The 25951-nt window shown below is 41.3% G+C and overlaps 2 protein-coding genes across 4 annotated transcripts in view; one reads left to right on the forward strand and one right to left on the reverse strand.

Moving 5' to 3' along the window:
• WDFY4 (WDFY family member 4) overlaps nucleotides 1-20350 on the reverse strand; it is a 154683-nt gene extending 134333 nt beyond the window's left edge. The window contains exons 1-5 of one of the 2 annotated variants that reach the window (XM_063338069.1): nucleotides 20249-20350; nucleotides 15646-15810; nucleotides 7881-8154; nucleotides 1374-1488; nucleotides 665-768 (exon numbers count right to left, since the gene is read on the reverse strand). In XM_063338069.1, the coding sequence (XP_063194139.1) occupies nucleotides 665-768; nucleotides 1374-1488; nucleotides 7881-8141 (480 nt within the window). In that variant the 5' untranslated portion in view covers nucleotides 8142-8154; nucleotides 15646-15810; nucleotides 20249-20350. Of the gene's footprint in view, nucleotides 1-664; nucleotides 769-1373; nucleotides 1489-7880; nucleotides 8155-8790; nucleotides 8886-15645; nucleotides 15811-20248 lie in introns of those variants that run through there. The other variant, XM_063338068.1, reaches the window with a different exon arrangement.
• Nucleotides 20351-20565: 215 nt separating this feature from the next.
• ARHGAP22 (Rho GTPase activating protein 22) overlaps nucleotides 20566-25951 on the forward strand; it is a 158416-nt gene continuing 153030 nt past the window's right edge. For both annotated transcript variants that reach the window (XM_063339200.1, XM_063339202.1), the window contains exon 1: nucleotides 20566-20703. In XM_063339200.1, the coding sequence (XP_063195270.1) occupies nucleotides 20661-20703 (43 nt within the window). In that variant the 5' untranslated portion in view covers nucleotides 20566-20660. The remainder of the gene's footprint in view (nucleotides 20704-25951) is intronic.

A 25951-nucleotide genomic window follows, 5' to 3' on the forward strand; every position in this document is an offset into this window, starting at 1 on the left:
TAACTATAAATAATTTTATAAAACTCCTTGTGACACAGAACATGTCCACTAGAAGCTGACAGTAAGATTTTATTTCCATGTACCTGAATAAGGATCAGCTCAATGTCAGGGATAAACACACCCCTGACACCCATCACCTGGGTATACTGCTGACGCCAGTCTGCATCTACATACAGTCTGATGGGTGTACAAGCAAATTTTGTTAAATGCTTTGAAATGCTTCAAAGTGAGCAGCTATCAGGATGGAAAATCCAACTACTGTATTACCAGACAGACAGATCCTTACTAGTCATGGTTTTGATATGTTAGCTGGAGTGACAAAGGTTGAAGATCCACAAGGGGGGGAAAAAAAAAAAAAAAAAGAAAAAAGATAAATCAGAGCAACATGAGAAAAAAACAGCTGCCTGATGATCAAAATAAAAAGGGTATCTGAAAGCACAGAGCGCTTACTTCCCTCCTTTAAAAAAACCTAGACTATAAACCTGGTGGTGTGTCATCTATCTGACCCTGGGCATGCTGAATCACAAAGCATTGGAGATAATGCAAGCATTATGAGACTTAGGTGTTCCACTGTTGATTGGCTACCCAGCTTCTCTGAAATAAAAAGGGAAAAAACAAAACAAGACAAAACAAAAAAACCAACCTTTGTAGACGCTTCTCTTACCAAGTCAGTTTGTGAGAGCAGATACACTGATTTCAGGAGCAAACGGCCATCTTCTGCTTCCCCTTTCTGTTGCAACAATTGCTCCAAAGCAAGACGAGCTTCCTCTGTTACCACAAAAACATTAAACTTCAATTCCTTAATGAAAGATGAAAATACTGCATTGATCCTTTCTTAACAGATCTGACAAGTTTAACAAAGTTACAGTAGCAGGAGTCCACTGAAGTGAACAGAAGGACATAAAAGGATTTTTATCCAGCATCAGGCTCAGGTCAGTTCATATAAACTACATGTTCCAAACTGACAAGCTTCACTGGGAATACCAGCTCAGTTCATGAAGTCTGCCAGCTGACCAGTGCTAAGAATTTACAAGAGCTATGAGGAAAGCCATGTGTGGCTAGCAGTATTTTTTTCATTAAATAATGCACCTCAGAATAGCGTGTAGCCTACTCTTTTACTGCTTAGCTGCAGTATTATACATTTCCAGCTACAAAAGTTCCAAAAATCAAGGTCATCACAGCATACAAGGCCAGATCTTCAGTGCAATCACCCAAAACCAGTGCTAGCTCGCACCTACTAAAAGATCTGGCTTGCCACACTTAGCATTCTCCTGTTGCCCCTTTATTGCCCTAATTGTAAGTACAGAGGACAGCTGAATGTCAGCACATTCCCAGAATAAGTGGATGCAGTAGTTACGGTATGGGATCATTACCTGCAGGTTTGCCATTGAGGTTCCTCTTAATTTCTTTTGTCAGAAGCTTGGAAACCTCACTGGCTAATAGCTGAATGTTGGGGAATACGATTACTCCAGCAGACTGTTCCCAGGCCTGAAATCCAAGTGTAACTGTTAAGTCTTTCTGATACAGCATGTCTTTGGGAGATTGAGAAGCACTAATAAATATAAACAAACAAACATAAAGCTAATATTGCCCTGCAAATTTCCCTCCCCAGCCAATATAGTCCATTAAGCAGCATTTGCCAGACAGGCAGGAGCCTGACACTACAGATACAGAAGTCAACCTGGAACTACCTTTTGAATCATGTAATGCACGTACTAGAGAGCATTTACATTATTTTCTCCATTTAATACAATCCAAACAAACATAAATGTTTGCCATAGCCCCTGTGTCACTAATTATTTGTATCAAAAAGCATGCTAGTCCTTTTTGAAATACAACACCCTCTACCCTGAAGAGGTTATAGCTACAGTTGTCCAAGAATTTTTCAGTGAAAGTATATCCTTCTCCAAAAACTTGCCTCCCCAAAACTGAAGTTAGTCATAAACAAAACCCAAGTTTTCAATGAAATAAAAATTTAAAATAAAAATTGTATTTTCTCCATTCAGTCAGTCATTGCACAGTCTCAGCTACTTAGAGACTGAAGTGGGACTGGAAGTGCTGCTCTCATAGAGCATTTGTAACAGCTCTGTCAAAAAGACACCACGGTAATACAGGACTACTGCTCCCAGGCAGCAGTATACTGGCCAAGATTCACCTGAAACTTAATGATTTCTTTCAAGTCAATAAATTTATATAAAAAAACCTTAATATCACAGAACAAACAAACAAGCAAAATCCTTTATGGTTTGGGTTGTTTGGGTTTTTTTTAGTTTGGGGTTGGAGGAGGTGTGTGGTTTTCGTTGGTTTTTTGTTTTTTTTTTTTTAAATACATTCATAAAGTTTCTGCCTTGCAATTCTGCTCTATTTTAGGAGGAAAGTAAAGCTCATAAATCAGCATTTCTTTCAGGACAGAAATAATCTTTGTTGCAAACTAAGGAAATAAAAGAAAACATGAGGAAATGAGCTGAAAAAACAGAAATATTCTAGCCCAAAAGGCACTAGGATGTGATTTTGCAGCAATATGTGTTGCCTAACCCATCTGCCTATGAGGTTAAGATGTAAGCTGCCAGGCCTGGAATGACAACCCTGCCTGTCCGGGAATTTACATTACAAGCTAGCTTACAGCATGAGTACAGATCGGTGCTAATACAGGAAAAGATGCAATTCTAAAATTCTGAGACTATGACAGTAAATGTTTATCAGTTCAGGATTTCTAAACATTTCCTATGCTATAATAAGCACCCCAAAATAGGAAGATATAGTCCTAAATGCATAGCTAGCCAAGGAAAATAAATGTATAGACAAGTTTATAAACAATTTATAAATAAGTTTATAAATCACTTGTTCAAGAATGGACAAGCAATTCAATGCAAAACTGACAAGAGGAACAACAGCAAGACTCGATGATTCCCTGCTCTTTGTCTGACAAACAGATCCCCTCTCAAATACTTCTTAGCCTTGACTCTGGGGAGGAAAAAAAATATCCAAAAGGAATAAAAAATATTCCAGTAGGTTAATACTATTGCACTCAACTGGCCTCTGAGGTTCATGTACTATTATTTTTATAGAACATCCAAAGCTACACACATCAATATATTAGGAATAGTGCAGCATTCATCTCTAAATACCAGGCTGAGACACCTCTGTTCCCAGCAACCTTGCAAATTTTCTTTACAAAAATCTCCTCCTTCTAAAAGCTCAGAAAAATCAAGCTGTAAGGCCAGATGATGAAAGGAAGGTAACAAAAATAATAAGACATCTGTTCTCCTAAAATAATTTGGAGCAGACACCCCATAATACTGTCTGCCAAGAAATCAGTACAACTCTTTGTGAAAGAAGTTGTTCTATAAACATTATTTCCTTCCCTACCACCGCTTTCAATTACTTGTTCTTTCTTTGCTGATGGAAGCTTGTGGACAAGCTATTTCTTTCCCCAAAGTGCCAGCTGTCTATCGGCAATAAGGCCAGCACTACTTTTTACTTAATTTTACTGCATTGACCTCTGGAACTGCACCCAACTCTCTTTTCTGGGCTACAAAAGAGTGAAATGCAATCACACAGTCTGCCTATCAACTAATTTTCAGTCAATCAACAATACAAAAAAACCCCAACATGCTGTTTTTTTTCACATGGTGACCATAAATGATTTTCAGAGACCCTCAGTTGCAGGAACAAGGTCCACCGATTCCTACGCTTCTGATAGAGAAATGAGAGAAGAACTGGAAAGACTAGAAGCAAGCTGGGCAAACACAATGACAATAACCCCACAGCTACTTAAGAAGATACAATGTTTGTCATTAAGCTATACCCTTTTTCAGAAGAAAACAGTGATAAATTCCTGCCCCTCTGCCTCAAAGAACAACACCCTCTGAACACTTCAGAAATAACTTGTTATACTCACTCTTCTGCTAACAGAAAGAGCAAGGAATATTACAGAAGTTCGGACCATACTCAGCAGAGAGCAGTTGTCAAACGTTCATAGCAATGCTACCATTGTGCAAATATTGTGTGAAGTCTAACTCACTACAGATCAGGCCACTAATATTCTGATTTAATTTCATAGGTGATCTATCTGTGGGTCAGACACCAACCTCTAGAATACACTCTCGTTTAAGAACAGACCTAATCAGTTCCATATTCATCTTTAAACCTATAAAAGATCTGTATCTGGAAGAATATCAACCTGACTTCATTCCAGGATGTCTGCCTTCAGAGGAAACTCAAATAATATGGTAATCTGATTTTATTTCTTCCTCTTAAGGCTGTTTCTACATGTTTAAGACTCTGCCACAAGTTCCCTGTGTCTGCTGTTGCCATCTGTCCTTCCTATTCCATACTTCATGGAAAGATGCTAGCTCAAAAGCCAGACATGTAATAGAACATTCTGATACTTTCTGAGATACCAAGAAGAAAGATACAGAGGGCACATTAAAATGAGTCCCAGCCTAGGCCTGAATCACAATCTAACATTTTCCTCCTACACCTTTTCCTTCTACATCAAGAAGTATCCATAAATAATGAGCCTCCACACCCCAGATGGCTCCTGTTAGTGCCCTCTCTCTCTCCAGGCAACTGAGTAAGTGCTAAAGCACTCTAAGACAAAATGAGAGAGATGCACTGGCATCTGCGTGATCAAACAAGGAAAGGAAAAGCAAGAGATGAAATCCTCCAGGGAGGGCAAAGACTTATGCAGAGTCCCCCGTTAAATAATAGTAAGGTAGTTTCTGTAAGAACTTCATAATATGTGCCACTCAAACTGAGATGCATTTCCCCAAGCCAGCTCAGAGGCTTCACACAAAGCAGAAGGCTGGTACATGAAGGGAGTAAAAGTCATATGAAGAAGGACATGATGACTCAAAGCTAAAGGGCCGGATCGTCCGTAATGTACTCCTAAATCAATGATGCAAGGACAAAATGCTCTAGCTACATATCTGAACCTAAATGCCTTCAAAGCATTGCAAAGCTCACTGATACATCTAAGAAAAGTGAAGGGGAAGAATCTCTCTTAGACCACAAAACCAAGTGTTAAGCTAATGAGAAATTCACATGTCCATTCTGAATATATTCAGAATGGACATATAGAGAATTTAAAATCCTCTCTTTGTGAGCATTACTGCAATCAGAAAGTAACTTTCTTCAAACCTAAAACATATGAAGTTCAGCTCTACAGAAGGGAAACTCATGACAGTTATGCATATGCACATTGCCAGTCCCTTAGCAATACTCAGCTGGCCTCCTGGGCAATAGCTGTCCTTTGACCCACTGGCACTAAAGTTTATTTCTCATGTGTCATGATAAACAAGCAATTTCCTGCTTTGCTGTTCAATTTTTAATTCCTAAAACATCTAGATTTTATAGCTTTTGTCACCTTTGTTCAGTAACAGTTTCCTCAGTCCTTTGAAAATTTCACTCCAAAAAATGACCTTCAAATGGAAGGCATTCTTGTTATTCATACTTAATGATCAGTAAATCTGAAGTTATTCTATAGAATCTCGTCTTGCCAAGGTTTGTTTATTTCATGTTCACTATATGGTATTCAAAAACTAAAGCTGCAACAGAACTCAGAAACCTTGAGATCTGAGAATTTCAATTTCATTGTAAATTTGAGACAGGAAAACCTTGGCAGGAGAACATCACAAAAAGCCTGCAATACATTGCTTACAAGAAGGGGAGGGAGCACTTTGGAGAGACAATAGCAAAGCCTATTTTTGTTGGGATGAATTTATACCCTTAAAATATTAAGGATGTATGTTTTACATGGAGCTTCAAGAAGAAGGAAGACAGGAGGTCTGATAACAGCTCTAGGAAAAGCAGAATAGATGGCTTTTGCTCCAAGCAAAAAGGCTGTATCTTGTAAACAAGTTGTTTCTGCTGCCTCAGAAAAAGAACAGTGCAATATTCAGCAAGCCATTTAAAAAGCAGATCCATGGAATAAGGTGCTTCTCTACAAAAAATTGTCACATTATCAGTCCTGATCTGACTTTGAAGAGCTGAAGAAGGAACGCTGCCCCTTCTCAAAGCTAGAATTTTTGTGAGCTGATAAAGCAGTGGTGAGCTCCCAAGAGAGCCAAGTATGCCCCAGCACATGTAGTGCCATATGCAGAGAGACAGAGATTCATTTCCAGTGACAGGCATGTACACAGAGCAACAGCTCTTCTGCTCAAATATAGCCTTCGGTCCAGGAGGAACACTCTTCTATGCAAACAACTCCAGAAGTTGAGAGGAAGTGGTGAAAAGTGAAAGCTTTGTTCAGTAATCATAAAATATCTGTAGGGCTATTTAGACTAAATGAGAAGGTTGCTTCTGAGACTGCAGGCTATACATTCACTGCCTTTTCAGACTCTTCCATTCATTTTGTCTGCACTGCCTTGGAGCAGGGAAAACTTGTGCCCCAACACAGCAAATTTCACCATAGGTATCACCAGATCCTACCCGCAACTCAATTGGTTGCATCACACTGAGACGAATGAGAGACCTGCTTCAGTGCTGCTGACATCAGCATCTACACCAATTTCAAAGTCCTGCTCTGCACCAGGACTTACAAGCTTCACAGGTTCACGCTCCATCCAGCTGAATGAAATATTTATTACTATATGGAAGCTATTCCTGCTTTAGTCTCATGGACACCAAAGATTTCATGGTCCTGTGCACAGTGATTTCCCTGCACACGTAGTTAAAAATGTCCCTGTCACTACAGAATACCACTTTTCATGTCCCACAATGCTTCATATGAACAGAGGGACCACATTACTAACTTTTTTTTTTCCCCTCACCTACCCACTGACTTCTTTTTAGAAAAACAGTTCAGCTAGGTAGGGAACAGATGGATTTGAGTTTGGTCACTCACAAACGCCAAAAACTCACAAGAACAGATGGCTGAAATATGCCATCATTAAAATAGGTTTTCACCAAAAAGATTTTATTTTCTTTTTGAAGGATTTACATAGTAAGAGAGTGTAAAAACACAGAATCCATACCCATGAACATCCAAGGTAATTCAAGAGAAAAACAATTCTTCTGTACTGCAACATGGCCACAGTGCACTTTAGATAGGCCAGGTTTTCTGCTCCTCTCAGTATAAGCTCTGCCATTCTGTCGCTGTATGGTCCACTCAAACAGTTCCCTGTACATTTTGCATATTCTAGCGAATAAAACCAACAATGGCTCTCATCCATTACAGAGCTCTTCCAGTTTCACCTTTCAACAAGGCCATCTCCGAAATTGTTGGCTGATGGAAGCTCTAGGGCATGGGTTAGGGCAGCCTGCTAACTAAAGCGCTCTCGTTCTCAGTTGTATCCTTCACCGACAGTACAACTTTCCTCTCCTCATGCCTTGTTATAGACAATTTCCTTGTCTATAACACAAATCCTCTCTCAAACACTAAAATTAGATATCAGCACTGTCATCAACCCAAAAATTCCATCTAAAGACTGTAACCCTGCATTTCCCCTAGCTGGCTATATGCCACAACCACATTTTCCCAGACTGAAACTGTGCTCAGCCCACTGCTAAGTAGTAAAATAGATGAGGCAGACATGAAGCGGCGTCTTTGAAACATGCCTATCTCATCAACACATCCCTTAACTCCAAGAATAGAATTTAGCCATTCATGAAAGTAAAGCAGTGCTCCCCCACATACTTTTCTCATGTCCCCCCCATATACTTTTCTTATGCTAACATAGCAGGTTACTTAGACAGAAGGAGGACAAGAAACTGTTTCCCCAGGATCCCAATGAAATAACAGTTATTATAATCTAAACAAAGGGATCATGCTCCAATTAACTCCACTGGCAGTTAGGGTGACCACAGAACAGATAGAGCAACAGAAACTCAAATTTACATCCTTAGCATCTGCACCAAAGGCAAAAAGGAGAACAAACCTTTAAGAAGAGGGGAAGAAAGTCCAGCAGCCTTCTCTGTTGCTCCTCTGGGATGAGAAATGGAGCCATCTGCTCATACTCTACAAACTGTCTGCCTAGAATCTCCCACTGGAGGGTATGGCTCTGGAGTGGCTTGTCCTTGCTGTGTGCAGGCTGTCCTGGCACTTCTGCTTTGTCTCCATCATCAGGGCTTTGCTCTTGCTGTCCTGCTTTGCCAGGTGAATCCTCCAGCTGCCATGTGAGTTCAGCTGCTGTCTCCATGCTGAAATGAGACCTGAAGTTAAAGATACTGTGTTATTTACAGTTAGCATCATCTCTTAGCAGTCAACTGTCCCAATGAGCCTAGACACTGACCGTCTTAACTATTGCAGTTGGGGAGTTTACAAGTATGGAAACACTGGCAGCCACTGACTCTTTTCCAATTCTGATAGCAAAGCACTCTGCTCCTGGACAAGTGCATTACTATCTTACAATCACACGACCCATGACACACGTGCGCATATGCTACACAACTCATCTGGGCTTTGGCAGGACAAGCTGGTAAACCATGAAGGAAATCCAGATTCCAGCCTGAGGTTTGCCACCAAGCCAGATCCTCTCCCTATACTTCAGTCACCCCAATTGTAAAACAAGTCATAACTGTTCCATCATCAGACCTGGAACAGAAGAGCACTACCTAAGAGCAAGGTTACATGTTTCATTGAGAACACATGCTAAACTAAGCTGTGCATCTCTGATGCATTCCCCAACTACAGTGTGGCTGAAGCACTGGCTGGAACAGCAGCTGTGTAAAAAAGCCAAGGAATCCCCACATGGATGTGCTGGTCCAAATAGGCAGCACCATTCATCTCTTCTATCCTGCATACGTACAGCTCTGTTCAAGAGGTAAGTATTTTCACTACAGCCTTACCTGTTTTGCTGATCCTGTAAACTGAAATGGATATGCCTCAATGAAGTTGCTTCTAGCAGCCTGATTTCCATCAAATTGAGCCTACAATGGGTCCATCTTGCACTATAGGTAGAGGAATCCTTCTGGTACCCTCATCTCAACTCCAAGTCCTCTCCTCTACTTTCCAGCCCTGTTTTCATCCACAGTCTTCTGGGAGGTCAGTGATACAGCGTGGAATTCACAGCAACCCTACTCCTTTGCCATCTGTGAGCTCACCCTGCTACCCAGAGCCTACATAATGACAATGCTTACAGCAATGGCAATTAGGCTTCTCCAGTTTCCATCAAAATCAGCCATGTGCTTATTGGTGTCTAAGATATCATCTCACTACTCAAAACATGACACACACAAATTATCATAGTGTGGGCAGGCAGCTGAGGAGTTGTCACCAAGATGAACATAGCTCATCACTTTACTTACCAAATACATTGTCTTTTAAGAGCCTAGAAGAATCTTTAACACATCATTACACTTCCTCAAAGTAAAACACCAATGTACCTCCATTTGTAGGAAATAGGTTCCTTCTCTACAGTGTCTCTTTGATTGCCATTCTAGCTTGTCAATAAAAATGCCAAAGCAAATGTCACTAAAAAAATAAGTCAGATTTCCTGCTCTACCAATACATATACCCCTTAAAATAATTTTTTAATAAAACTATTATGAGCCTGGTTTAGAAATTATGAGCCAACACCAATACTATTTTGGATTCTCTTCGTTTGCCATCCATTAGTTGTGCAGCTTGCTTACTGCTTGAGTCCTGCTCACTCCAAGCCAGATGAACCAGTTTCACTTCCACACTCACACAGTAGCTCCATATTGCAGAGGTGAAGAGGGTGACATTATCTTGTCACTGTGCACCACAGCACCTGCAGCAAGCTGATGGTCCCTGCAGACATGCATGCTTGGATGCAGATTATGATCCTTCACACCACAGAAGAAGGTAACTTACTCTACCACAGCCCATACTCCATCCTTCTCTAGGAGATGGAGAGCTACAAAATTTTGATCAGTCTCCAGGGATGTCAGTCTGGAACTTCCTCCTTCAACAACATTTTGTGTTTCACTGCTGTTGTTTTCCTTAATTATCTGTGTTAAGACAACACAGCCCGGTGAGCAGAAAAAGTGTGATGACTCTCTGTACAGAGTAAACAGGAAGACTGTTCCTCATGACTGCGTGGGAGTTACATTTGTCATATGTTATACTTAACCCTGGTATGGGATTTCAGCCCGCTTGACTCATTGTGAAGCTGTACAGTGTGTTAAGAAAGCCTGGGTACTGTTTTAGGGGTTTCAGTGAGCATAGTTCAGAGTTACTTTTTCAATGAGGCTGCTCTCGCATCCCAAATGGCACCCTTCCCAAAGGAAATCTCTCACCTTGCAAGCTACTCTGCTAAGCCTATATCAATGCTGAGTAACAAGTAACTCACTCCCAGTGCCTACATTCACTTTAGTCATTTGTATAGAGAAACCCAAAACCCTTTATAGAGGCATTTTACAGATCGTGAAACTGAGGCATGGAGAAATGAAATGAAGTGCTTATGCTGGCTCAGAAGGTCAGCGACTGACCATCAACATCGCTGCTTGAACTGTACTGCACTGAATGGCACCGCAAATGTGATTACCAATTTTCTCTCTTTCTATTCATAATTTACTTACGAGGCCTTTCTTGCTGGTGGCACAGCTAAGGCAAGCAGGGCTGGTGACTCAAAAAATTCTCACTCTACAGATCTACGTAATGAAAGAATACTTTTCCTCTCCACAGATACTATTAAAACCAGATATGCAAATGCAACATCATTAATGAAGACCTTAATGTAACAGACTATGTAAAACATTGGTTGACAAAGTCCCCTGGGAGGCAGTCCTCCAGGGCAAAGGAGCCCAGGAAGCCTGGATGATTTTCAAGAAGGAAGTCTTAAAGGCGCAGGAGCAGGCTGTCCCCATGTGCCAGAAGACAAGCCGTCGGGGAAAACGGCCGGCCTGGCTAAACAGGGAGCTAGTGTTGCAACTTCGGGAAAAAAAGAGGATCTATGGCCTCTGGAAGGAAGGGCAGGCCACTCAAGACGACTACAAAGAGGTAGTTAAGCTATGTAGGGAAAAAATCAGGAGGGCCAAAGCCCAGCTGGAGCTAAACCTGGCTTCTGTTGTCAAGGACAACAAAAAAAGCTTCTATAAATATATTAGCAATAGGAAGAGGACTAAGGATTATCTCTGTCCTCTAGTAGATGGGGCCGGCAACATAGTGACCAAGGATGAGGAAAAGGCTGAGGTACTTAATGAAGTCTTTGCCTCAGTCTTCAGCAGTAGGACCAGTTGTTCCCTGAGCACCCAGACCCCTGAACTAGAAGACAGGGATGGGGAGCAGAATGAAGCCCCTCTAATCCAAAGGGAAATGGTGAGGGACCTGCTTCAGCACCTGGAGGTGCACAAATCTATGGGGCCGGATGGCATCCACCCAAGGGTATTGAAAGAGCTGGCGGAGGTGCTCGCCAGGCCACTTGGTATCATTTATGAGCAGTCCTGGACAACCGGGGAGGTCCCACCTGACTGGAGGTTAGCAAATGTGACACCCATCCACAAGAAGGGCCGGAAGGAGGATCCGGGGAACTACAGGCCAGTCAGTCTGACCTCGGTGCCTGGGAAGGTCATGGAACAGATCCTCCTCAGTGCCATTACACGGCACATGCAGGAGAACAGGGTGATCAGGCCCAGTCAGCATGGGTTTGTGAAGGGCAGGTCATGCCTATCAAACCTAATATCCTTCTATGATAAGGTGACCCACTTAGTGGATGAGGGAAAAGCTGTGGATGTTATCTACTTGGATTTTTGCAAAGCTTTTGACACTGTTTCCCACAGCATTCTCCTGGAGAAACTGGCTGCTCATGGCCTGGACAGGTGTACTCTGCGCTGGGTAAAAAACTGGCTGGATGGCCGTGCCCAGAGAGTGGTGGTAAATGGAGTTAAATCCAGTTGGTGTCCAGTCACAAGCGGTGTCCCCCAGGGTTCGGTGCTGGGGCCGGTTCTCTTTAATATCTTTATCAATGATCTGGATGAAGGGATTGAATGCACCCTCAGTAAGTTCGCAGATGACACTAAACTGGGCGGGCGTGTTGATCTGCTTGAGGGTAGGTTGGCTCTGCAGAGGGATCTGGACAGGCTGGATCGATGGGCTGAGACCAATGGTATGAGGTTCAACAAGGCCAAGTGCCGGGTCCTGCACTTGGGTCACAACAACCCCATGCAGCGCTACAGGATTGGGGCAGAATGGCTTGAAAGCAGCTCGACAGAAAAGGACTTGGGAGTGTTGGTTGACAGCCGGCTGAATATGAGCCAGCAGTGTGCCCAGGTGGCCAAGAAGGCCAACAGCATCCTAGCCTGTATCAGGAATAGTGTGGTGAGCCGGACTAGGGAAGTGATCATCCCCCTGTACTCGGCACTGGTGAGGCCCCACCTCGAGTACTGCGTTCAGTTTTGGGCCCCTCGCTACAAGAGGGACATTGAGGTGTTGGAGCGTGTCCAGAGAAGGGCTACAAAGCTGGTGAGGGGTCTGGAGGACAAACCTTATGAGGAACGACTGAGGGAGCTGGGGTTGTTTAGCCTGGAGAAGAGGAGGCTGAGGGGAGACCTCATCACCCTCTACAACTACCTGAAAGGAGGTTGTAGAGAGATGGGGGCTGACCTCTTCTCCCTGGTGACAAGTGATAGGACGAGGGGAAACGGGTTCAAGTTACGTCAGGGGAGGTTTAGATTAGATATTAGGAGACATTTTTTCACTGAAAGGGTTATTAAACATTGGAATAGGCTGCCCAGGGAGGTGGTGGATTCACCATCTCTGGAGGTGTTTAAAAAAAGGGTAGATGGGGCACTGAGGGACATGGTTTAGAAGTGGCTCTTGTCAGGGTAGGCTAAAGGTTGGACTCGATGATCTTAAAGGTCCCTTCCAACCTCAACAATTCTATGATTCTATGATTCTATGATTCGAGTTTACACGGAAATCTTTAATCTACAGAAGTACATGAAAGCAAAATGAGAACTGATTTGCCTTATTTACTGCAACTGTCTAGACAACAAGAGGTATACTAGAATAAATATCGGTCCTCTAGTATTAGTCTTGTTGTCTCCACTTGCACTATCTCCTTTATGTATTCCTGCTCCTCATAGCCTTTTCTTACTTCTCGCATCTACAATTTCATTCAGACTTCTAAATCCTTCGCATTTTCTGTTTTTCTTGGAGGATAATTATCCTTCCAGACCAATCACAACATCACAGGGTCTAGCATTCAAGTATCTTTGGTATTAAGGATGGCTTAGATACTTTGAAAATACCTTTTATGTTGGCTCTCTACTACATCCCACCATTTGTACTGATCCTCAGTGTAAATTAATGGCTTATTTTAGTTTTGATAAGTTATAAATATTACAATGATACAAAAAGTAAGTCTAAATAATAAAGATTTTAAAAGATATGAAAGTGAAAATACATCAGATAAACCTGATGCTACCATTCAGAAAGTAGTGTCAGGTAACAGAGAGGAAGTGGAACTTATTCATGTATTTTCCCTTTTGTTCTAAATGAAGCTTGCGTGAAATCACACTGCAATGTGGCTACGCCTTTTCACACTGGTAAGACAAAAAGCAAGAAAAGCCTGACCAAAGCTGGCAGAAGGACAGGCAGAACACTGGTACTAAAAGCATACTGGCTGAACAAGCATGACTTTTAAAATTACATCTTAATTATATTTATCTGGAATTAACTCCCCCAGAAGTCCAAAGAATGATCCCATACAGCTACAAAATCTCAATCTGCACCAAGACCAAGAAGTTTGCTTATATATCTAAAATAATTTGTTATCAGAGAAGAATCTCATGACAAGACGGTTGACCAAAACACAATCAAGTCTCATACCAAATTTCAGAGTATGGTCCACTTTTTATTATAAGTTATCTGCAAAAAATGTCAGATATTTGAGCACATATGGAAATCTTTAATCTCCAAAAGTATATGAAAGCAAGATGAGGACTACAATTTGCCTCGTTATTTACTCCAACTGTCCAGATGACAAGAGACATATTAGACTAAATATCAGACCCCTAGTACTAGCACTAACTGCCTTAAGTATTCCTTCTCCCAATAGCCATTTCTTGACTATTAAAATTTAGGATTCTGGTGACTATCAGAAACACACAGCTCACAGCACCCCAAAAATCCACTGTGTGATCTCTTTATACCTCCTTCCTTTCCTTGTCAGCCAAGATAATTCTGCTCATTAAACAGTCATACCAGACAATCATTTTAAATGTTAATAGCAGGGATTCCACTACCTCCCCAGGAAAGCTGTCGGATGTCATAACAGACCCAAGCAGTAGAAGGCATCACTTGTTTCTTTTATGAACCATCTTATCTCACAAATTCCAGTTCTCTCCCAATTCAATCACCAACTCCCTCTTTGTGGCTTACACCATTTTGCTCACAGGAAATGACAGTACCTCAGAAAGAAAACTGTGCCAGATGCTGTCCATCTACTACTCTCTTACCTCTGTCCCTCTTAATCACCTCGGTTCTTCCTCCCTGAACCCTCTCTGCTTTTAAATTATCTACACCTATCAGTCCTATGCCTACTGATCATACTTGACATATTTTATGAGGCAAACCTAAAAACGCCACCAAAACCATTTACACTTTGATGTCACTCTATTTACCTTCTCCAATACAAGGACTGCAATGAATTAAAACATGTTGCAAAATTAAATATCCTACCCATCCTTGCCAGGTCCATTTAATTGTAAATTTTATGGGGAGGATATTCTCTCATCCTAAGTTCTGGCACAGCGCTTTAAAAATAGGAACCTAACCTGGCTGGTGTCTTGAAACACAAATAGCTGACAAAATACAAAGAACAGAGGGGTTTTAAAACACTTGCCAGCTTAGAGAATGTTGAGTATTGTTCAAAGAATAAGTCCTATTTCGGTAGGACATGGCCCCTACTTTTTCAGCAATATAAATACCATTTCATCTTGTTTCAAGAAGGTTTGACATTATTACTGCCAAAGGAGTTGCATTCATTTACATTAGCACTTCATTTGTCCAAGCATACTTCTACTTTTTGAGTACATCTACGTTGGACAAGGCATTTCTGCAGTACAACCTCACAAATCGTTTGTTCATTTTCAAACATTTAACTGCATTTCTCTTTATTTCTGCTTGAAGACCATCTCCATGCAATCCAAAAGTAGCTATAAAACTGACTTAGGCTCTCCCTCATGTACCCACTCTTCATTTTTTCCATTTTAAAAAGTAGTTTCTAAATATCTAATTGGGAACAGTTTCTTCTCTGACTTGCATATACCCTTACTGCAGGCAAGAGAGACGCAGAGATATTGGGTATATGTGCTTCTGAGATGTGGTCCTCCTGGAAGTGAAGTAATGTCCCCACCTCAAGAGCAAACAGAATGCTTCTGGTCAGTCACAGACAACATAGTTGCAACAAACTTGAACAAGACCAGGGCAATTCTGATCACCTCAAAACAGCTCATTACATAAGGACATGCAGTTAAACAAAATCTAACAAGTCTCTACCAGCAGCAACAGATACACCCCTTATATCTGCAATCCTGTTATCATTCCTAGATTAAAGAATACAAGCAAACCACTCATCCTTTTTCCTTCTTGTACTGCCGTTTAGGGTGAACTTTGGCTGAAATCTCTGCTGTTTGAAAATGATCCTACCACAACAAACCAGTTGCAGATAATACTGAGTTTCCTTCAACAGTTAACAGTCTGTTCCTTTTGTTTTCACAGCAAATCTCTTGACATACCTGGGCTCCTAGATTTGGCAGCTCCTGTTGCAGTCAAAAACCACATGCAGAGAAATAAGCGTTACTGCTTCAGTCCTACTAGGCATCTTGGTGCATGCAGCAGCTCCCACTCTGCTCTTTAAACTTTCCACTGTGAATCACCTGATTAGCTGCTGCACTTATTTCCTGAGGAAAGCAGAAGTGGAGAACAAATGAACCACATGCTCAGGACCTGCCAAACTCCCAAAGCAACTTAGTAGAATTCAGCTTATGCACAAACCTGGCAGGCATTGCGTGCTTCTCCCTGGGTCAAGAGTAACCAGGCATTTCCCTCCATACCATATCCAAAAAGAAAAGGGGTGGGGGGTGGTGTTATTTCATTTTGTTTTTAAATTTAGGGTTTACCAAACTACAGGAACACAGCACCACAAAACTCATGCTCTCTGTGCAACCTGTGCCCAAAGGACAGGCAGCAGTTGGGAGTCCTTGCTCAAATGCAGTACCCTTAAACTAAATACATTTGAATGCAGAGGTGAATGCAAAGTCCTCGACCTCTCTATGAAAAAGGTCAAGGCAGCTGCTCAGATCAAGAGGCAAACAAGCACTGTAAGCTCACTGACAACATAAAGGAGCCTAGACCAGCTATGGGGTTGGGGGAAGGCTACTTCTCAGTTGTCTAGCTGCTTTTTTGTTCTCCCTAATAACACACCTGAAAGGCTTTATAATTAGTTTCTAAGAGGAGATGGAGTTCAAACAGTTTTACACAGGAAATACAAGTGTTTCCTGAACTGCTTCTCCCTGAGACCTTGAGAATCAGTGGAATCATGGCCTTACAGTGACTGAAACCTGAGGGGGTTTTACCCTAGGTCGTTAAAGTCATCTGTTTTCTGTTAACATCTACTTCACTCAATGCCTGAAAAAGTATTCAGGAGGAAAAATAACTTTATCTTCTCAGTGTGAACCTCGCTGAAACACCCACAGGCCTGGCTGCGCTCAGCACTGCACCAACATGGCTGCAAGGCCTCTAGGCAGGTCTGACACAGGCTGAGCAAGCTCACACGGCCTGCGAAAGGCTGTGCCAAGACAGCCATGAGGCTCAGGCCTTAGGCCATTCATGTATTAGCTGATAATTTCCCAATCTAGCCAAAACTATAGTGGTGAGATGAATGGCAGAAACACAGAGACAGAGAAAAGAATACCAAGCCATAGAGAACATCATTGCTTTCCCTTTCCTAACTCAGAAGCAAGCCTTAATGTGGTCCACTTCCACTCTTTTTGTGTCAGTTTAAAACCACAAAACAGAAGGCCATTAGCAGCAGCCCCTCCATGCTGTTTCACCAGAGAGGCTTATTTCCCAGTGATGCCCCCCTCACTAGATGCTATCACGACTCAAGCAGTCATACAGTCATTAGTATATTTCTAATCCACACAGCAGAAGCGGAAGCACCATTTCTCTTTTTCATCCTGCACAAACTGCTGATGGGGCTGAAAGTCCAGTTTCAGTACGCCCTCCCACTTAATCTCTGCTTCACTGGAGCGGAACAGCTGTAACCAAATTATCTGTAGTAAAAATAACTCAAGGGCTAAAGACAAGCTACTAGCTAATGTAGTAGGAGACAGTGCCACAATGCCCTTTGTCAGTTTGGGTCTGTTTATATTACCAACTCCTTGCACTGTGCCTCAACCTACAAAACCAGAGGGAAAAATCCTTCCTTCATTCTTTTTTCCCTAGTCTCACAGGGGAAAAAAAGGCATGTCTCCCACATACTTGCATTTGGATCTATGTGCAGGAAACCTAGCTCACAGCAACCCCTATCTTGGTCTAAGGTTTCTAGAAAGGGCATTAGGAGCTAGCTCTACCAACGCTGACTGGAAAATGCCATCTGATAGGGGCAGCACTCTGAAGCAGATCATGCACGACCCAGTGGAGATGAAATGTCCTGCCTGAGCTGGACGTAAGTGGGCTTCCTGAGGCAAGGATCTGGAGATAACTACAAGGTCCACCTGTCTCACAGCATGAAATAATGTCCCTTATGTGGATTCTTATTAAATACCTCTCTTCTTTGCCATTCTAACCTCCACACACAAGTGGAAAAACCCTGTTTCATGCCTTCGTAGTAATGATACTACCCGCACAGAGGTATCTTTGTGGTCCAGAATGGCTAGAAGCACAGCATTTCTCCAGCTTGAAGCTGGAGGTCAACTACTGCACGTTTCTCCTGAAACCCAAGTTGCAGTACATTTCAGTTGCATTAGATTCATCAAATGGCCTGACTGGTTACACCAAGAGCAAACGTGTGTCCTCTGGCAATTGCAGTGCAGTTGCCATTGCCTGAGGGGCTGATAGTTTAGCCCCCCTGCAAACCCAAATGGCATGGAGCTTTGCCAAAAAGCCTGTATTTTTCCCTTCAACACGTTTTTCTCCTTGAAGACATAAGAAATAAAATGCAGGTGAGTTTGCTGAGACAATACATTTTTCTGCTGCACATTCATAACCTTCAATCTAGAAAAAAAAGCCAGTTAAACGCATGTCCCTTTCAACATTGCAAAGCGTCCAAAAGTTGAGCTAGCTGCCAGGTTTTTTTTCCACTCTTCATTTTTCCTGCTAAAATCCAGCTATCTTCTTTCTTTTTTGTCTTGATAAAAAGAACATTGATTAAAAAATGTTCATCAAATCATTTTTCATTTCTTTAACATCATAAAGGGAAGCGGCACTGTTTCATTTTCCTCCCCTCTTTTCCATGGCAGAGCAGAAGCTGACAGAGAGACCGCAGAGAAAGGCAATGCAAAAATTTAAACCATCTGCTTAACCGTAATTTTCACTCATCTTTTTTCTCAGTAAACCTGGAAATCTGCAGTGAAGGAGCTGCCTAGTTCAGCTCCTTCAGCAAATCTTCCCAAAGAAGTGAAAGCAGCAGGCCACGAAGCGGAAAGCCACAGGATGGAGAGCTTGTGCAGCTCATCTCCCCTCTCCTGGCACACACACAGGGAGGCCTGGGGACAGCCACCCCACCTTTTTGGCCAGGTTTTCCCTGGAGGACAGAGCCCCGGGGAGGCGGGAAGCAAAAGCCACTTTCTGCTGGTGCTGCCCAGCAGCCCTGACCTGGGGCAGGGCCCTGGAGAGGTACCTCCCCTCCCGGGGCCTGCAGCCCCCAGGCAGCAGCACCACCTCTGAGGAAAATGAGTCAGTGTGTAGTGATGCACAGCCACACTGTGCAGATTGTAAGGTAAAGTGCATATTTGGACACCTGCACAGATAACTAAACTTCAGCTTTAAATTAAATGGAGCTCATGCTGATAAAGCCATGAGACTGGTAGCTTGTAAAGATGTATCTGTGAGGCAACGTTTCCCGCCTGTTGCCTGACAGCACTCATGGGACCACAGCACTCTGGATTGGGAGGCCTAGTGTTACCGCTCTGGGACTGTGACTGACAGGCTGTAAAGAGACAGGGCAGTTTGCAGTGTCGGTGCTGGAGTAAAGCTCCTAATTTCTCTCAGGGAAGGAATCCATTTCCTTCCCCTGGTGGGCCTGCAACCCGTCCTTGGTGCCCCCCAGCACCCAGCCTGCACCTTTGCGCTGGTAAGGTTTGTTTAGTGCTAGCAGTATTAGGTGATGAGGATAATTTGTTACATGGAATTCTGCTATTTCAAAATGTTTCACTGGAAATTGGAACAAATTCCCTCCATCAACAAAAATCTGTGAATCAAAAAGCGATGTTTTCCGATGCTGCTGCTGTTTAAACAGGAATGAACCAAAGTATATCCAATAGCCTCATCTTAGAGGTCAGACTGGAGCAGTGGTTTTCAGCCTTTTCCAATCTGTACAATCCTGAAGTAGTTTCCTATGAACCCTCACACAGCAAGGATGAGCCTGCTCCTGCACAGCCCCCCCGGCCCTTGCTCATTTTTTTTTTTGTCTCCTTTAAAAGTAGTCAGTGGTGGGGAGGGGAAAAATATCACTAGACTATATAGTCACAGAAATACCTTAAATAATTTTAAACTATTTTTTTTTATTTTTATTATGTGCATAACTAAATGCCACCAAAATCATTCCAGAGTTAGTAAAACAATATCAGCTTTTAAAAACACAAGAAAAAAAGAAGCTACATTTAAAAACTGGTTTTAACAGAAGTGAAAACATCCCTGTTTGAAACTGCCAGACCCAAACATCTTGATCAAATGAACAGAATCCCCACCACCACCTCCTGAAGAAAAAAAAAGTTTCAAATATGAAAGTTCCTCTGGGAAGCTGCTATTTTGATTAAATGACACTACTGACTAAAAAATTTTGTGCAGGAAAATTTTTAAGGCAGCTTGACTGAACACATGATCTCCACACTGGAAGGCATGTTAGTCTAATAAGATTGAGGAAGTTGCAAGGCTAATGCAAAATATAATGGCATACTATTTTTCCCCTTCCTGTACCTCAGATTAACTTTCTACTACAGGATACACAGGAATTCATTGTTTTCATGATCAACTCAAAAGTTGCAAAAGGATCATGATACAGAAGTTCTGCAGGAAAATTTTTACAAAACAGAAAGGTAGACTTTAACACATAGTGCTTATCAAAGAATACCACTCTCAGACACAGCCTCAGACAAAAGCACAAGATATACTTACATAAATATATATTGACCAAGAGCTATGGTCTTGAAAGATTTACTCTTCTCACTCTCTGTGCAGAAGAAGCACTGAAACCTCTGCAGACAACACCACTTTCTTAAGTCTCAGAAATTGGTCCTAGTTCCTGTTTAACACCCCTCTTTTGCTCTCCGCAAGGACATTGTGTAGCTTGCACAGCCTATAGCCTACTCTCATCGTCATTTTAGAGGAAATAGTGAGCCTGAAGTTCAGACTAAACAAATCAAGCAAAACCCTTGCAACACAAGTGTGAGAGCAGACATTTTTCTATCTCTGATATGTCCCCTACTAACTACTATTATTTTTTCTTTTGCAGCTTCCAAGTCTATTTATAGAATCCTGCTCCTGTGACCTTGCTGTCCTATAAGCTGTGCACCCAGAGAGACTCTGCATGTATCCAGGAAGACTGCTTTCTCACAGTGATAACTACTCAGGTACCTTCAAATAACTAATAAGCATACTTGATGAGCTGTCACACCCTATTCATGGATAGACCTAGCTTTTCTACAAATATTCTTTTAGCTCTTTGAACTAGACTCATGTATCTTCCACTCTCTTTAATTCCTTATTCATAGAACTAATACTCCAATTGCATTTGGTTGCTAGCTTTTGTCATGTCATACAAAACACCACACGGAACGAATGAGGACAAACTAGTCCTCCAAACTAGAATGGGGACAAAAGCAGTAGTTTGCTGCCTGGTATGCTCTCGTTTAAAAAACAATCCTTGAAGCTGAGTAGCTTCCCTGGGGACTGTAGTTTCCTCCCCCCCCACCCAGAAAAAGACTGCTTTTAGGGTGTTAAGATGACTCTGTTCTAGGCTGGTAAATAATAAGAAAAATCTCCTTAATTTCCACTTAATTTATAACAAGATTCTACATTAGTGTTTTATTTTGTGCTACGAACTTGACCTATAAGGATACACAAAAAATTGCTGCTGCTGCTCAGTAGAGAGGTAATATTAGACTTGAAATTAAACCCGAGCACTAAACATGTAGAAATACTTCATTAAAAAAAAGCAAAGTAGAGCAACAAGAAACTAGTCATTGGCCACACGATCATTTGTGAGGTCAGTGTATTCATCAGAACTTGAAAGCATAGCTTTCAAATTTGAAGAAAAGGCTGCTACCACTTGGAGTAAAGGACGAACTGGTAAAAGAATGCAGTAGTTGCCTTGCAGAGAGGCTCACCAAAAGATGGAAGTGCAACAGACTCCTCAGCAACTATGTGTCAGATAGGAGTCCCTTTTGCTGTAATACCTTTCCAGGACTGGAGAGCAGTGGGTCAGAGCTGACAAACCGGCAAATTCCTCCTGTGAGGGTGCATGTTAGGACGACAGTTCAGACACAAGGTCTCTAGGGCTTTCTCTGCCTTGAAGAATTGCCTCTCTGTAAGCAGGAAAGTGTGAATGGCAGGCTTCATGGGGAGGTCTAAGAAGGCTTATTCAGTAATAAAAGTTGTTAAGCTGTCTAAAAAACAGATGCCAGTCATGAGGTGAAATTTAAATAATTGTTTTGTATCTCAGTGCATCGGTCACTATGCAATGCCTAGAGGAATGTGCAGATGCCCCTAACTTGAAGGAAACAGACACCTACCTTGTAAAAGTTCGGGACCAACACACATTCAGAACGTAATCTGCAAGGTTTGTCCCCTTCATGCCAACTACGTAGCAACAAACTAGTATCAGAACCTGAATTCAGACCATTGGCAGAGTTACGAGTGGAAAAAAACTGACTAAAGTCAGTCCTATGGCTTGTTTGGGTTTTTTTTCCTGCGTAACTGGAGGAGTAGCTTAGAGATGGGATCCATCTTAAAAGTCATCCTGAAAGCACAGATGACAAGTGTATGACTAAATAATTAATGTAGAGAAGCCAGACTCTAGTAGTATTTTTATTTCTAATTAAGTTCTTATCCTTTCTCATTTCCATTAAACTTTTATTTTCTATTTTTATTTCTTTTTGGTTTTGCTCAAATGAGATGAGAATGAAGATGAAAAATTCAAACAGCCTGCATTTGCCCAACACAGACATTCCTGCCAGAGATATTCAGAGCTCTGTTTCCCACGCACGTATTCTGTCCATACAGACCATAAATATGAAAATGTATCTTACACCTTTTAGCCTCTGCCTGAGCTCCAAATATTACCTAGTTTGTATGTCTCAGCGGTAACATGGGCAGTCTTAGTTCTGAGCATCTTTTATGTTGGCACCTTCCTCTCTGAGCGTCACAAGGTGGCAGCACAATAGAAGAGCTTTCAAGGCCTGCTGTTACATGAAGCAGCAGAAATATATAACTGCAGGTACACAGGTCATTTTCATGTTGTAATTGCAGCTTCCATTTCTTTTCCTCAGTCCACGTTAAATAGTGAGACAGGCAAGTATCACAGCACAAAATATAAGGACTTACTTTCCTGTTTATTTACTTTCAGCAATTTGAGCATTTATAGGATTATATTTTCATATTCCCAGCAGCCTCTGGAATGAACAGGTTTCAGTTGGGCACCCAGCAGAGAAGCCACTTGGAAAACAGTGTGTACGTTGGTCCTCTCACTCTAGGGGCACTGATTATAAAGGTGTCAGCACGTAGCAGAGCAGATAAAAGACTGAATGAAGAATGGACCTTTGGGGAGAAGCAAATTACTCGTAAACTGGGTTAGCTTTGGCAAAGGCAAAAATAAGGGATGTTTAATAGAAGAGGGTTTTTCCAATACTTTCAAAATTAAACTAGTTGATCTTTTGTTTTGAAAAGGTATTTTTTTATTTTGAAAATAAATATTCATTTAAACAACAAACAAAGATATTAGTAAGGCTAAATAAAGGATAACATAAAACAGAATATCCTGAGACAAATGGCATTTGTGGGGAGTAAATAATTTTTAGAGGGTTATTTGATTGCTTTTAAACAAAAAAAAGTCCTATTCATACAACTTTAATGAACAGTTTAGTTCTGTCTCTGTAAATCCAGTGATATAGAGCTTTTCAGTACTTGGGTTTACCCCCCTCCCCCCAAGCTGTAAACTCCCTGCAGGAACACAAGCTTAGGAACTGTCTTGCTAAGGATTTAGAACCACAGGGTTCTAATTTGATGCTACAAATTTTTTATTTTCAAACAAAGTATCTCTATGCAGGCTCATTACATTGCAGCTGCTATGAGTGGACAGCCTTCACAGGAGATCATATCTGAGAATACATTTGTATAAATACACACAGTTGGATAGTCCAAATAAGTCTGCTCCATACATTAACACAGGGACAAGGAAAGGGAAGAAGTATTTGTCACCTTCCAGGAAACATGTATACTTGTAAGTGAGATGCCAATTACCAAAATTCAGACCACTTATATTAGGATTATATCTGCTCTAAATTGAATTATGATTTTAAAAAGACTATGATCTCTAAATTATCCCCTCCCACCCCAGGAATGCTGACATTGTTTTAAAAAAAATAAACACCAACAAAAATGCTTTTCACATTTTTCTGTTACATTTTGATCTAAAACTATTTACAGGAAGAAATTTTCAGGTCACATTTTTGCTTAATAATTAATATTACTTATATTAAACCCATTTTATTGGACATTTTTCTTCCATACATCTTGAAAATTTTATCAGAGAGGACAGTACTACAATCTCCATTGCACAGGCTGGAAACAGACATTAAGAATTGAAGTGACATACCCAAGACCACATTGCCAGCCAGTGGCAGAGACACAGATATTACCTGGGCCTCCAAAACCCAAGTCCAAAAGTCATTAATAATTACAACTCTATTTTAATTTAATTAATGTCTCTCAGTCTGCTTAAGATTACTTGAAACAGAAGAAAAATGGGCCAGTGTTAAAATAATAGCACATTTGAAATTTTTAGCTCCCTTCATTTTTCACCTAGCCTCCAGTTTTCACCCTAGTTTCATTTTGAATCAGATCTGCCTAAATGACTATTTTTCCCTGAGACAGCAGGAGGAGATACATTCCTGAGGATGCTAGCCTCAGTCCCCAGTGTCTAAAATATGCATGCGCTGCTCTTTGGTTCCTGCCACTAAAAGAAAAAAAAATTCTGTTCTGCAGAGATAGCATTTAAGTTTTAAATAATGCATTTCTGTATCTCCTCTCTGAATCAAGGACCTCATTTCTTCTAGGCACATAGATGACAGATAGGATAAGTGATTGCCAGCTCAGGTTGCCATGTTTTAATGCAGCTTATTTGTGAGGTCCTGCAACTCCTGACTAAAGGATATATTGCTGTTACTGTTCTCAAAAGTGCAAGGAAGGTCTGTAGGTGTAGAGTGAGCAAAAAAAAAAAAATCAGTAATCTCTCCAGGCTTTCACATTCTACCTGTCCCAAGAATGTCAAGAAACTCAAACAGACAAATTTTGTTGGGAGATCTGAGCAAGAGCAGACTGATGTCAAGATACAAGTGGAGGCATAACTGTGTAGATAACACAATTAGAATCAGAGACCTGGACTGGACAGCACAGTTAACTGGGACTTGGTCGTGTAGCTTCCTTTGAAGTTTAAGGCTCTATGCTTTGCTTACATAATGCAAAATCCAAATAGCGTGAACTACTCCAATAAATCCTGATCCATTGTAATCCAGCCATGTTGAAAACCTCTGAAGACAGATCTCACATGCTCTGCGGGTATCTGCCCCAGTGCTGCACCACCCTCCCACTGAAAAAGTTTTTCCTATGCTCCAGTCTGAGTTTCTAAGCTAAAATCTGGTGCATTGCTTTTTGGTTTAGCATCTACTACTACCAAGAAGCATTTGGTTTCATAGTATTTGAAGCTGTCTTTTAACTAGTTGTAGGTTGCTATTAGATCCCCCATTAGCCTCTTAACAGATTAAACAACTCTGTTTCCCTCAATCCTTCCTTTTAGGTGATGCACCCTCATCTTCAATCATCTGAGTAGCCCTTTTTCAGATGTGAAACAGATCTCAAGACAAGTACAATTTGGGAACAATTTATTTGTATTTACCTTAATTCTGTCACTCAGTATTTTATCTGGCTGAGACACAAGTTGCAGTGTCATTGCCATTCCATTCCAGATTGGAAAATATCTATTAGATCTTGTATGGAGCAGAAACAAATAATTCAAAGTCTCTGATCTGCCCTTGGATATCTCCAGTAGATATTACAGAAGGTAAAAAGATTTCTGTCTGCTTCATTAATAAAGCTATCATCTAGGCACAAATTTAAGATAGGCACTGGTTGTCCATACAATTAGTATCCATTCTATAAGTAACTTATCTCCTTACCCTGTGAAAGGCAAGTGAAATGCAATACTTGGAGCCACCTTGTCTCAGTAACCCTATGTTTGCCTTCATTACTAAAGAAAACATTGCTTGCAGACATGTTTAGGAATACTGCAAGAGAATTTCTGTATTGAAGGGGGCATATAATCTCCATTCCTGGTGTAATAAGGATGATAACACAAAGGTTGGAACAGAACATAAAATTTACAAAATTAAATAAAAACTAGGAACATGCTTGGTCTCACTGTTTATAAAGTTTAGAAGAGTCCAGAATCTTTGGATTTGTAAGAGATTTGTTGTTTTTAAGAAAGTTCTTATATTCATAATCTAAGTCTTGCCTGCCTCCAGTGTATGAAGGTGCATCCCAAAACAAAGTTTGAAATCTTTATCAGATCATTCAGAATTGTCTAGCCTTTCTTTTGTCACTTCT

The sequence above is a fragment of the Chroicocephalus ridibundus genome, chromosome 6, assembly GCF_963924245.1.
Source record: "Chroicocephalus ridibundus chromosome 6, bChrRid1.1, whole genome shotgun sequence".
NCBI lineage: Eukaryota > Metazoa > Chordata > Aves > Charadriiformes > Laridae > Chroicocephalus > Chroicocephalus ridibundus.